This window comes from Nerophis ophidion, linkage group LG01 (genome assembly GCF_033978795.1).
Source record: "Nerophis ophidion isolate RoL-2023_Sa linkage group LG01, RoL_Noph_v1.0, whole genome shotgun sequence".
Lineage (NCBI taxonomy): Eukaryota > Metazoa > Chordata > Actinopteri > Syngnathiformes > Syngnathidae > Nerophis > Nerophis ophidion.
This window is the reverse complement of record NC_084611.1, coordinates 16,814,000-16,827,822: the sequence shown is the minus strand read 5'-3', so window position 1 is coordinate 16,827,822 and position 13,823 is coordinate 16,814,000. Positions and strand designations below refer to the sequence as shown.

General features: G+C 39.8%; 1 protein-coding gene across 1 annotated transcript in view; it reads left to right on the top strand.

Moving 5' to 3' along the window:
• Positions 1 to 29, top strand: part of LOC133554143 (tumor necrosis factor-like) — an 11,665-nt gene extending 11,636 nt beyond the window's left edge. Inside the window, exon 4 of the mRNA XM_061906364.1 lies at positions 1 to 29. This exon is cut by the window's left edge and continues 390 nt beyond it. Coding sequence (XP_061762348.1) covers positions 1 to 29 — 29 coding nt within the window.
• The last annotated feature ends 13,794 nt before the right edge of the window (positions 30 to 13,823 follow it).

Below are 13,823 nucleotides of genomic sequence, written 5' to 3'. Positions count from 1 at the left end.
TCTTCTTCGGGGCGGAATTTCTCCCTTAGCATTACTTTTTATGTTATAGCAGGGGTCGGGAACCTTTTTGGCAGAGAGAGCCAAGAAGCCAAATATTTTTGGAAGAGCCATGTAATATTTTTTTCAACACTGAACACAACTCAACGCGTGCATTTTCAAGTAAGACCAACATTTCTAGAGTATAATAGGTCTCCTATTCTTTGGAATAACATTGTTATTCTGAAGCTAACTGTGGAGGGGGCGTGGCCTGCGGGCCTGCAGCGAAGCGGGGTGTTGCTAGGGCCGACCTCGAAATCAGCCACAGGTGCGTAGATGGCCCAGCTGGGCCTTGTTTTCTAATCACCTGTTTATAAGCAGCAGCCAGGAGAGAACGAGAACGAAAAGGAAAAAGACAATTGTTGGAAAGCAACTAAGAGACTGAATGAAAAATAAAAAAATATTGTAACCCTGTAACAGGCTCTCATGTCGGTGCCTGGTGGTCTGAAGAACCCCCTGGAGGGCAAGCCCAACACTAACCAATAATAAATAAATTACTTCTTACCATTAACGCAACTTGTTGAACATAAAAATGCATGAGAATGTTTTATATTTTGAACGTTATTTTTGATTACAAGTGGAATTATTCATTATTTATCGTGCTGAGCAATGTCAGCTCAGATTTATCCGAGAGCCAGATGCGGTCATCAAAAGAGCCACATCTGGCTCTGGAGCCATAGGTTCCTTAACCCTGTGTTATGGGAATACATAAAAAAAAAAAAAAAGAATCCAAAATAATGAGTGACTAAATAAAAAAAACATTTTTAATGAACTTTTTAGATCACTTGTCAGCTGATTTTTCGGTTGGGAGCCGGAAATTGAGAAACTTTGTGACGTTCATCGAACCTTCAAAGGCCAAAGATGTACAGTCATGGTCAAAAGTTTACATACACTTGTATGAGGTGGCGAGTTGTCCAGGGACCAGAGGTGGGTAGAGTAGCCAGAAATTGTACTCAAGTAAGAGTACAGTTACTTTAGAGATTTATTACTCAAGTAAAAGTAAGGAGTAGTCACCCAAATATTTACTTGAGTAAAAGTAAAAAGTATGTTGTGAAAAAACTACTCAAGTACTGAGTAACTGATGAGTAACCTGATTACGGCAAAAAAAAATGCACAAAAACATAACAATAGCAATGAACAAATTCAGAGCCAGTAATATCTCTTAAGCAACTTAAACAATATTATATATTAAATAATAGTACATTAAAATAAAATGAAAAAAATGGCACATTGAGCCACAATAACTTAACAGCACCATATTGAATTGCCTCAGTAGGCATTCATTGATTTGATTGATTGATTAAAACATGTATTAGTAGATTAAAAGTTGTATTAGTAGATTGCACAGTACAGTAAATATTCCGTACAATTGACCACTAAATGGTAACACCCCAATAAGTTTTTCAACGTTTATCAATTACTTAATAAATGACCAAGTCGAGGTGATCTACCTCATATATACATATACATACACACATATCATATATACACACACATATCATTTATACACACACATATCATATATATATATACATATATATATGTATATACATATATATATATTAAATATATACATTTATATATACAGCATATAATTTATATTTATTTATTTTGCCGTTTTTGTTGACATGTTAAAGGTGTTTTAATGAATATACATGCATGTTTAACATATAGATTCCTATCTTTCATTGATTGATTGATTGATACTTTTATTAGTAGATTGCACAGTACAGTACATATTCCGTACAATTGACCACTAAATGGTAACACCCGAATAAGTTTGTCAACTTGTTTAAGTCGGGGTCCACGTTAATCAATTCATGAAGACAAGAATATAAGTTGGTGTATTACCTGATTCTGATGACTTGCATTGATTGGAATCAGACGTTCACGTTTTCAAATGGAGGAGAAAAAAAGTTTCTCTTTTCTGTTTAATACCACATGAAAGTCGTTGGTTTTTGGCATCTTATTTGTCCAGCTTCCATATTCGTTTTATACACTTTTCAAGAAATACATTGGCGGCAAACTCCGTAGCTTGCTCTGGCTTTCGGAGACTCTTATTTTGTTCGCGCAGGCGCGATGGAGCGGCACTTTTATTGTGAAGACAGGAACTGTGCGATCAGTCTTTAGGTTTATGACGGGAAGTACGGTTGAAATAAAAAGTGTCTTTTTTTCCTTTACACTTTTGATTGATTGATTGAAACTTTTATTATTAGATTGCACAGTACAGTACATATTCCGTACAATTGACCACTAAATGGTAACACCCCAATAAGTTTGTCAACTTGCTTAAGTCGGGTCATGTGACCGCCTGGCTCTGTTTGATTGGTCCAACGTCACCAGTGACTGCATGTGATTGGTGAAACGCAGGCATGCGTAGATTCTACTTTGAAGCTCTGTCATTAACCAAAACAAACATTAATAGATCGATAAAAAAAAGTAGCGAGTAGCGAGCTGAATGTAGATAAATGGAACGGAGTAAAAGTAGCATTTCTTCTCTATAAATATACTCAAGTAAAAGTAAAAGTATGTTGCATAAAAACTACTCATAGAAGTACAATTTATCCCAAAAGTTACTCAAGTAAATGTAACGGAGTAAATGTAGCGCGTTACTACCCACCTCTGCCAGGGACCAGGGTGTACCCCGCCCAATGTTCCCTCTAATTTTTCACGTGTGTGAACAAACACAAAAACTCCTTGAGCATTCAGTGGAGCACATGTGAGCAACATCAGACGTGGTCACACCTGCAGCAAAACACCTGTCCCAAACCTGACTAAATAACAAGTTACATTACTTATTATTATAATTAAATGACAGCAGTCACTTCCATGTGATCATTTTCTAATATAAGTGTTTTTGTCCGGCTTGCCCCTGACAGTTTGTCTATGTTTTAGTTTTTTCCTCTGCATTTGTCTGTTTCCTGTTTATTTCCTGTCTTTTAGTTCCTGTCAAGTGCTCTTAATTTGTCAGCTTCCTGTCTTATTCCCTGAGTGCTGTGTTCCTCCTCAGTGTGTTTAGTATTTCCTGTCCTTAGTTCCTGTCTAGTGCTCTTATTTTGTCAGCTTCCTGTCTTGTTCCCTGAGTGCTGTGTTCCTCCTCAGTGTGTTTAGTATTTCCTGTCCTTAGTTCCTGTCTAGTGCTCTTATTTTGTCAGCTTCCTGTCTTGTTCCCTGAGTGCCATGTTCCTCCTCAGTGTGTTTAGTATTTCCTGTCCTTAGTAACTGTCTAGTGCTCTTATTTTGTCAGCTTCCTGTCTTGTTCCCTGAGTGCTGTGTTCCTCCTCAGTGTGTTTAGTATTTCCTGTCCTTAGTTCCTGTCTAGTGCTCTTATTTTGTCAGCTTCCTGTCTTGTTCCCTGAGTGCTGTGTTCCCCTTCAGCTGCGGCTGATTGGCATCTGGCCACACCTGTTGCCAATCAGCCGGGTCCTATTTGTACCTCCTTTGTCTTGTGTCAGTTGCTGGATCATTGTATTGTCATTTGTATTGTCGTTGCCTCATGTCACTCTTGTTGTATCTTTGCTACCTGTCGTGCTACATCTTGTCCTGGTCGTCGTAGCAGTAAGCTGTTTCTGTTAGCCATTAGCTATTTCCAGTTTTTCCTGTTTGTTATCCTCTAGCTTCCATGCTAAAGTTCCTTTTTGTTTCTTCTTAGCTTCTATGCTAAAGGCCTTTTGGTTTTTTTACCCGCCCACGTGCGCACTTTTGGTTTGTACCCTTTGTTTGGTTTTGTCTTAGTATTTATATTAAAATCATGTTTGCTCACTCCATGCCTGCCTCCATCTCTGCATCTTGGGGTTCATCAACAACAAATAACTCTGACAGTTTTGGCCCACTAAAAATGACAAGAACAACTAATATTGTTTTTCATGAGCTGTGTACTAGTATTGTATGTCTGGGTGGGGGTCCCGCTTTGGAAATCATTTGTACCCCTTTCAGATATCGCATTTAGATCCCATTAAAATATTCACATGTTGCACAATGAGATGTAAGCACTGGATCACGTGTACATTTCTGTAACTTTCCGTTTCCAAAATATATATATTTTTATTAGTATTTCTTTAATAATCGCATTTCATGATTAATATTAATAAATTAAGATTCCTAATTAAATGACAGTAGAATGAGCACACATTTAATTGGTAAATCATAATCTAACGACCTGGAATTACACATAATGTGCGGCGTTGGAAATGTCTGACTTTTTGTGTGGCTGTAAACGCATCACTGGCTCAGTGCCATATGTGCATGTGTTGGCACAAGTCTCCCGTCCCAAGGCAAAACCTAGTAACTCACCTTCTAACTCAGGGGTCGGGAACCTTTTTGGTTGATAGAGCCATGAAAGCCAAATATTTCAAAATGTATTTCCGTGAGAGCCATATAATATTTTTTAACACTGAATACAACTAAATATGTGCATTTTTAAGTCAGACCAACATTTTTAGAGTATAGTAAGTCTCTTATTCTTTTTAATGACATTGTTATTCTAAAGTTAACCAATAATAAATATAATACTTCTTACCATTAATGCAACATCTTGAACAGGTGCGATAGAAAACAGATGGTTGGATTAAAATGCATGAGAATGTTTTATAATTTTAATGTTATTTTTAACACTATGATTACCAGCGGAATTATTCATTACTTATCGTGTTAAGCAATGTCAACTAAGATTTATCTGAGAGCCAGATGCAGTCATCAAAAGATGTGGCTCTAGAGCCATAGGTTCCCTACCCCTGTTCTAGCTGATTTTGAGAAAAAAAAGTAAAACCAGTCTGTCTTGATGCTGTCTTACAAAGATCTACAAAGTCATCAAACGTATAGATGTTTTCTTGAGCTTTCATTTTCTTGCCGATCGAGCCATGGAGTGAATCTGCTCTCATGAACGTGTGCCCTTTCTCCAGATATTTTATCACAATCTCGGGTGGGCCCCCATTCTGCGTTTGCACATTGGGCGAGAGCCGTGTACAGCGTTCAGTTTTTATTTGGACCTACATCAGTTATCTGCCCAAAAGAGTATGCAAGGGGAAGAATCAAGAACAATACATTTAATGAAGGCGCTTGCAACGTCCTGGGCCGATTTTCCAAATATCCCCTCGTGCCATAATATCACATAATCAGGTTGACCGTCGGCCCCCATTTGTGCAAATGTCTCATTAAAAACAATAAGGCGACTGACAAAGAAGCTCCGATTGGTCCCTTGAGATACTAGGTTTTTCTGTTGTATCCACGCGGTTATGTGGTAGTTGCTAGGTCCTGCCACGCGCGTAACAGCTTACTTACGGAACAAATTACAATATCGCATACACATTAAAAGCGTTACTAAAACGGCCTTCTTTCATCTCCGTAACATCGCTAAAATTCGCTCCATTCTGTCCACTAAAGACGCTGAGATCATTATCCATGCGTTTGTTACGTCTCGCCTCGACTACTGTAACGTATTATTTTCGGGTCTCCCCATGTCTAGCATTAAAAGATTACAGTTGGTACAAAATGCGGCTGCTAGACTTTTGACAAGAACAAGAAAGTTTGATCACATTACGCCTGTACTGGCTCACCTGCACTGGCTTCCTGTGCACTTAAGATGTGACTTTAAGGTTTTACTACTTACGTATAAAATACTACACGGTCTAGCTCCATCTTATCTTGCCGATTGTATTGTACCATATGTCCCGGCAAGAAATCTGCGTTCAAAGGACTCCGGCTTATTAGTGATTCCCAAAGCCCAAAAAAAGTCTGCGGGCTATAGAGCATTTTCCGTTCGGGCTCCAGTACTCTGGAATACCCTCCCGGTAACAGTTCGCGATGCCACCTCAGTAGAAGCATTTAAGTCTCACCTTAAAACTCATTTGTATACTCTAGCCTTTAAATAGACTCCCTTTTTAGACCAGTTGATCTGCCGTTTCTTTTCTTTTTCTTCTATGTCCCACTCTCCCGTGTGGAGGGGGTCCGGTCCGATCCGGTGGCCATGTACTGCTCGCCTGTGTATCGGCTGGGGACATCTCTGCGCTGCTGGTCCGCCTACGCTTGGGATGGTTTCCTGCTGGCTCCGCTGTGAACGGGACTCTCGCTGCTGTGTCTTGGATCCTCTTTGGACTGGACTCTCGCGACTGTGTTGGATCCATTATGGATGGAACTTTCACAGTATCATGTTAGACCCGCTCGACATCCATTGCTTTCCTCCTCTCTAAGGTTCTCATAGTCATCATTGTCACTGACGTCCCACTGGGTCATTATTGTCACCAATGTCCCACTGGGTGTGAGTTTTCCTTGCCCTTATGTGGGCCTACCGAGGATGTCGTGGTGGTTTGTGCAGCCCTTTGAGACACTAGTGATTTAGGGCTATATAAGTAAACATTGATTGATTGATTGATACACTAATGTAAAGCATATCACCTAGGAACTCCAAAATTATTATCAGCTCAGTTTTGACCAAAATTGAGTTACTGGGTTTTGCCTTTGGATGGGAGAAGTGCTGCTGTTGATATGACGGATGGCAAAGTTGGTTTTGGTCTGCTTTGTACGGCAGAAAATGACCAGCTTTGCTAGATGGAAATTATTTGGCGATGTTTTTGGTCATGTGTTTATAAAGAGTTTTGCTCAAAGTGATCGAAGGAATTATTGTCCTCCTTAAAGCGTCTCGACAGACGTTACAATAACAAAAACTGTTGTCTCTGTTGTGGCCTCTTGTAGTCAGTTACTTCGAAAATTGCTTTTTTTTTAATTGGATTTTATGCGCGGCATAGATTTGCCGTGGGCAGAGGACGCAATTGCACAGGCACGCACCTTAGAGCAGTGGTCCCCAACCACCGATTGGTACCGGGCCGCAGAAGAATTTTTTATTAAAAAAATAAAAAAATAAAAAAATTTTTTTTTTAATTTTTATTTTTTTAATTAAATCAACATAAAAAACACAATATAAACTTACAAATAGTGCACCAACCACAAAAAAACTCCCCTTTTCATGACAAAAATGTCCCTTTTTCATGACAAAGAAGAAAAAGAAAAAAAAGGACAATGATGACTATGAGAACCTTGGAGAGGACTTCAAATGTGGGCAACCCCTCCCCTCTAGGGGACCGAAAGCAATGGATGTCGAGCGGGTCTAACGTGATACTGTGAAAGTTCAATCCATAGTGGCTCCAACACAGCCGCGAGAGTTCAGTTCAAAGCGGATCCAAGACAGCAGCGAGAGTCCCGTCCACAGGAAAGCATCCCAAGCGGAGTAGGATCAGCAGCGTAGAGATGTCCCCAACCGATACACAGGCGAGCGGTCCATCCTGGGTCCCGACTCTGGACAGCCAGTACTTCATCTATGGTCATCGGACCGAACCCCCTCCACAAGGGAGGGGGGGACAGAGGAGAAAAAAAAATAAGCGGCAGATCAACTGGTCTAAAAAGGAGGTCTATTTAAAGGCTAGAGTATACAAATGAGTTTTAAGGTGAGACTTAAATGCTTCTACTGAAGTAGCATCTTGAACTGTTACCGGGAGGGCATTCCGGAGTACTGGAGCCCGAACGGAAAACGCTCTATAGCCCGCAGACTTTTTTTGGGCTTTAGGAATCACTAATAAGCCAGAGACCTTTGAACGCAGATTTCTTGCCGGGACATATGGTACAATACAATCGGCAAGATAGGATGGAGTCAGACCGTGTAGTATTTTATACGTAAGTAGTAAAACCTTAAAGTCACATCTTAAGTGCACAGGAAGCTGTCACGCCAAATTTCTTCCCCCCTACAAAAACCTTCCCCCCGGAAGAAATTTGGCATGACAGCCCCTCCAATGCCTGAAGGACCCCAAATGAGGGCGTGACAAGACCAAGTTATATGACTCTTAAGGGTTACAGCTGCAAAATTAGCAAAGCAAAAATAGCTTGAAAGGTTAGCCTGCTGGAATGCTAATATTTGTTCCTCACTGTTATTTTTCACCTATGACAATCAGCCAATTATAATGTTTTTAAAACAGGCAGCTGTGTGGGCTCCTTCAAATAGTTTCTTTTTTGTAGGGGGGAAGAAATTTAGCGTGACAAAGCCAGTGCAGGTGAGCCAGTACAGGCGTAATGTGATCAATTTTTCTTGTTCTTGTCAAAAGTCTAGCAGCCGCATTTTGTACCAACTGTAATCTTTTAATGCTAGACATGGGGAGACCCGAAAATAATACGTTACAGTAATCGAGGCGAGACGTAACAAACGCATGGATAATGATCTCAGCGTCTTTAGTGGACACAATGGAGCGAATTTTAGCGATATTACGGAGATGAAAGAAGCCCGTTTTAGTAACGCTTTTAATGTGTGACTCAAAGGAGAGAGTTGGGTCGAAGATAATACCCAGATTCTTTACCGAGTCACCTTGTTTTATTATTTGGTTGTCAAATGTTAGAGTTGTATTATCAAATAGAGGTCGGTGTCTAGCAGGACCGATAATCAGCATTTCCGTTTTTTTGCCGTTGAGTTGCAAAAAGTTAGCGGACATCCATTGTTTAATTTCATTAAGACACGCCTCCAGCTGACTACAGTCCGGCGTGTTGGTCAGCTTAAGGGGCATGTAGAGTTGGGTGTCATCAGCATAACAGTGAAGGCTAACACCGTATTTGCGTATGATGTCACCAAGCGGCAGCATGTAGATGCTGAAGAGTGCAGGGCCATGGATAATGTCATGGGTGTCTTAAGTTTCCAATAATTTCTACAAGTCTTATTTTTTTGTGATAGAGTGATTGGAGCACATATTTGGTCACAAAAAACATTCATGAAGTTTGGTTCTCCTATGAATTTATTATGGGTCTACTGAAAATGTGAGAATCAAAAGTATACATACAGCCATGTAAATATTTCCTTATATGTTCCTTGGCAAGTTTCACTGCAATAAGGCGCTTTTGGTAGCCATCCACAAGTTTCTGCTTGAATTTTTGACCACTCCTCTTGACAAAATTGGTGCAGTTCAGCTAAATGTGTTGGTTGTCCTAAAATGGACTTGTTTCTTCAGCATTGTCCACATGTTCCCAATGGGGTTTATGCGTTAAATTAAATTTGAATTAAAGTACCAATGATTGTCACAAAATTATTATCTGCATTTGACCTATCACCCTTGATAACCCCCTGGGAGGTGAGGGAAGCAGTGGGCAGCAGCGGTGCCACGCCCGGGAATCATTTATGGTGATTTGACCCCCAATTCCAACCCTTAATGCTGAGTGCTAAGCAGGGAGGTGAATTAGTGAATTATATTTATATAGTGCTTTTCTCAAGTGACTCAAAGCGCTTTACATTGTGAAACCCAATATCTAAGTTAAATTTAAAACCAGTGTGGGTGGCACTGGGAGCAGGTGGACCCACATCATTTTGAACCCTATGGGTTAGGAATGGGATGGCACTTCAAGATCATATGTGAGTCAAGGCAGGTGGCCAAATACTTTTGACAATATAATGTATTTATCCTTTTTACAACGCATCCATAAAAGCAGACACTAGATGGCAGTAAAAGCACATACTTTGCAGAGCTTATTGTGCCTTGATGTGGGATCTGAACCGAGGATGTCGTTGTGACTTGAGCAGCCCTTTGAGACACTTGTGATTTAGTGCTATGTAAATGAACTTTGATTGAATGATTGTCGAAACCAAATTATCCTTTTATGAAGCAGGCCATTAATGACGTGAGAACTGCACAAAATACAAAATATAGTTTCAAAATACATTAAAGCTGCTAGCAGCGATGGACGGGACCGACTTTTGCTGGTGTTTCCTGCGTTAGCCCATTCAACATATCTTTACCTGCACATTACCTACCTTCCCTGCATCCTGGGGTCACACTGGTGCTTCTCTCCTTCACCCATACACGCTGGCGCTTCCTGCCATCACCCAAACAACATATCTTTACCTGCACATTACCTACCTTCTCTGTATCCTGGTGTCAAACTGGTGCCTCCTTCTTTCATCCAGTCAACATATCTTTACCCGCACATTACCTACCTTCTCTGCATTGTGTGGTCACGCTGGGGCTTGCTGCTTTTAAGCGGCCATCTTGAGACGGCAGCAGCGCAGCAGCATCAGCGCAGCAGTTCTTTGAAGGCTCGTAAAATCAAAACCGGAGCAGTTAGAAAAATTATTTGCACAACTTTTAATCAGAAGGGTTCAATCTCTTGTACAAAATAATGCTATTTGGTAACAGTAGAAAAGAGCATCAGACACGAATACAAATTGATGGAATAGATATCAAAAGGGTACAAGAAACCAGATTTTTGGGAGTATTAATAGATGATAAAATGAACTGGAAATCTCATATACAAAACATACAACATAAGGTGGCAAAAAATATTTCAATAATGAATAAAGCAAAATACGTCCTGGGCCAAAAATCACTTTATGTTCTCTACTGCTCGCTAGTGTTACCATATCTGAGTTATTGTGCAGAAATATGGGGAAACAACTACAAATGTGCGCTACATTCGTTAACTGTGTTACAAAAAAGATCGATTAGAATAATACACAATGTTGGATATAGAGAACACACAAACCCTTTATTTATTGAGTCAAAAATATTAAAGATCGATGACTTGATAAAATTGCAAACAGCTAAATTGATGTACAAAGTAAATTATAACCTGCTACCAAAGAATGTACAACAATTCTTCTCAACTAAAGAGGAGAAAGATAACCTTAGAGGAAAATCTAACTTAAAACATTTGTATGCCCGTACAACACTTAAAACTTTTAGCATATCAGTATGTGGAATTAAATTATGGAATGGATTAAGTAAAGAAGTTAAACATTTTACTGATATGAGCCATTTTAAGAGGATGTTTAAATTAATAGTGCTTACAAAGTACAAAGAAGAAGTATTATGACGAAACACTTTCAAACTTATTGAAAATAAGATATTCTTCATCTTAGTATGTTAATAATGACTGAAATAATTAAGTACATGTTAGAAAACTGCTGTGTTAATCACTCATAGATGTCATTTTGCTATGTTGATATTTTGCTGTAAAGAAGGTCAGTGAATGAATGTATATATTGTGGGCGCTCTGAAGTGGAAGAGGGGTAGGATTAAATAAGCTTTGCTTCTTCCTACTCCTTTTCGGACATGATGTATTGTGTATTGCGAAATGATGAATTTAACTGATGTATAATGTTGTATGTATGTCATGTTCGAAATAAACTAAGAAAAGAAAAGAAAAGAAAATATAGTTTCATGATACATAAAAAAACAATATAATTCTCATAGAGAAAATAAAACATGTGTTTACCACTCAAATGACTTTCGACTTGGGCTTCTATATCGCACATATATTTGCCGTATAGGCCGGCTAACGTGTAGCATAATAACCTTGAAAAAGCATCAAGTTGAAATCACAGAGTGCAAAACAAAAAAGTATTGTTTTAAGGTTACCTCATTCCAGTGACGTGCTGTCAGGGAAGGCAAACGAGGCAGTGCCTCACCTTGCCACCAGAGGGGGGTAAAAAGCTTACCCATGAGATGTTCAAAAACGAAGTAATAAAATAAAATAGGTTTGAATTTCTCTTTTAGGTTATGTTTACTGGGTGATTTTGCTGTGGTTTCTGTATATTTTTGATCATTTTCATGGTCAAAATCGCGGAAATTCCGTGTTGCCTGATGAAAAAACACTCGGTAGAGGAGAAGTGAGGCAGACACCGACTCAAAGTGTAGACAGCAAATACCTCTACCTCAAGGTAGGGGGCGATATATTGTCATTTTGCTTTTCAATGGTTAATTAACCGCCAACGGAAGAAGCAGAAGAAGAAAACAACAGACGACGAGCGTGACGCGCTTTCGCCCTCAAAATGGAGGATTTGATTTCGGGGACAGAAAATAACTTTTTCATTTCAAAAGGTTTGGAATACTGGAAGAGTATGGCTTTATGGCTGTGCTTAAAAAAACAACAACAACAGAACGTATTTATTGCTTTCCCCTGCCTTTTATTCTCAACGAAGCAACAAAGCTACTCCAGCTCCAGCTGGTGCCAATTGACTGATTGAGTGAAGCTTTTATTAGTAGATTGCAAAGTAAAGTACATATTCCGTACAATTGACCACTAAATGGTAACACCCCAATAAGTTTTTCAACTTGTTTAAAGGCCTACTGATATGCGATTTTCTTATTTAAACGGGGATAGCAGGTCCATTCTATGTGTCATACTTGATCACTTCGCGATATTGCCATATTTTTGCTGAAAGGATTTAGTAGAGAACATCCACGATAAAGTTTGCAACTTTTGGTCGCTAACAGAAAAGCCTTGCCTTTACCGGAAGTCGCAAACGATGACGTCACATGTTGACGGCTCCTCACATATTCACATTGTTTTTAATGGGAGCCTCCAACAAAAAGTGCTATTCGGACCGAGAAAACGACAATTTCCCCATTAATTTGAGCGAGGAGGAAAGATTCGTCTTTGAGGATATTGATAGCAACGGACTAGAAAAAAAACAAAAGATAAAAAAAAACAAACGCGATTGCATTGGGACGGATTCCGATGTTTTTAGACACATTTACTAGGATAATTTTGGGAAATCCCTTTTCTTTCTATTGAGTTGCTAGTGTTTTAGTGAGTTGAATAGTACCTGATAGTCGGAAGGGTGTCTCCACGTGTGTGTTGACGCGCAGTGTCTCAGGGGAGTCGACGGCAGCTGTATGGACAGCACAAGCTCAGCTGATCTCCGGTAAGAATTTACTTTTTAACCACAATTTCCTCACCGAAACCTGCTGGTTGACATTTGGTAGGGATCCATGTCTGATCCATTGTAAAGTTTCACCTCCAGGAATTTTAAACAAGTTTGTGTTTGTGTGGCTAAAGGCCAAAGCTTCCCAACTCCATCTTTCTACTGTGACTTCTCCAATATTAATTGAACAAATTGCAAAAGATTCAGCAACACAGATCTCCAAAATACTGTGGAATTATGCCGTTAAAGCAGACGACTTTTAGCTGTGTGTGTGTGCAGCGCTCATATTTCCTTAAAACCCGTGACGTCTTGCTTACACGTCATCATTACACAACGTTTTCAAGACGAAACTCCCGGGAAATTAAAAATTGTAATTTAGTAAACTAAAAAGGCCGTATTGGCATGTGTTGCGATGTTAATATTTCATCATTGATATATAAACTATCAGACTGCGTGGTCGGTAGTAGTGGGTTTCAGTAGGCCTTTAAAGGCCTACTGAAATGCGATTGTGTTATTTAAACGGGGATAGCAGGTCCATTCTATGTGTCATACTTGATCATTTCGCGATATTGCCATATTTTTGCTGAAAGGATTTAGTAGAGAACATTGACGATAAAGTTCGCAACTTTTGGTGCTGATTAAAAAGCCTTGCCTTTACCGGAAGTAGCAGACGATATGTGCGTGATGTCACGGGTTGTGGAGCTCCTCACTTCTGAACATTGTTTACAATCATGGCCACCAGCAGCGAGAGGGATTCGGACCGAGAAAGCGACGATTTCCCCATTAATTTGATCAAGGATGAAAGATTTGTGGATGAGGAAAGTGAGAGTGAAGGACTAGAAAAAAAAAAGGACTAGAGGGCAGTGGGAGCGATTCAGATAGGGAAGATGCTGTGAGAGGCGCCGTGGCAGCCGTGGATAATGGCAGGACCACTCGGCCAGGCCCAACCGCAACAAGGGATAGAGCCATACCGCTTTGAACGCGACTGTGACGGTCAGGAGGACACTGCTGATATTGATGCTGGAGTAGCACACGACGTAGATCGCCTTCAGAATACAGAATGGTAAAATGTTATTTATTAATACACATGAATAAATGATAAATGGGTTGTACTTGT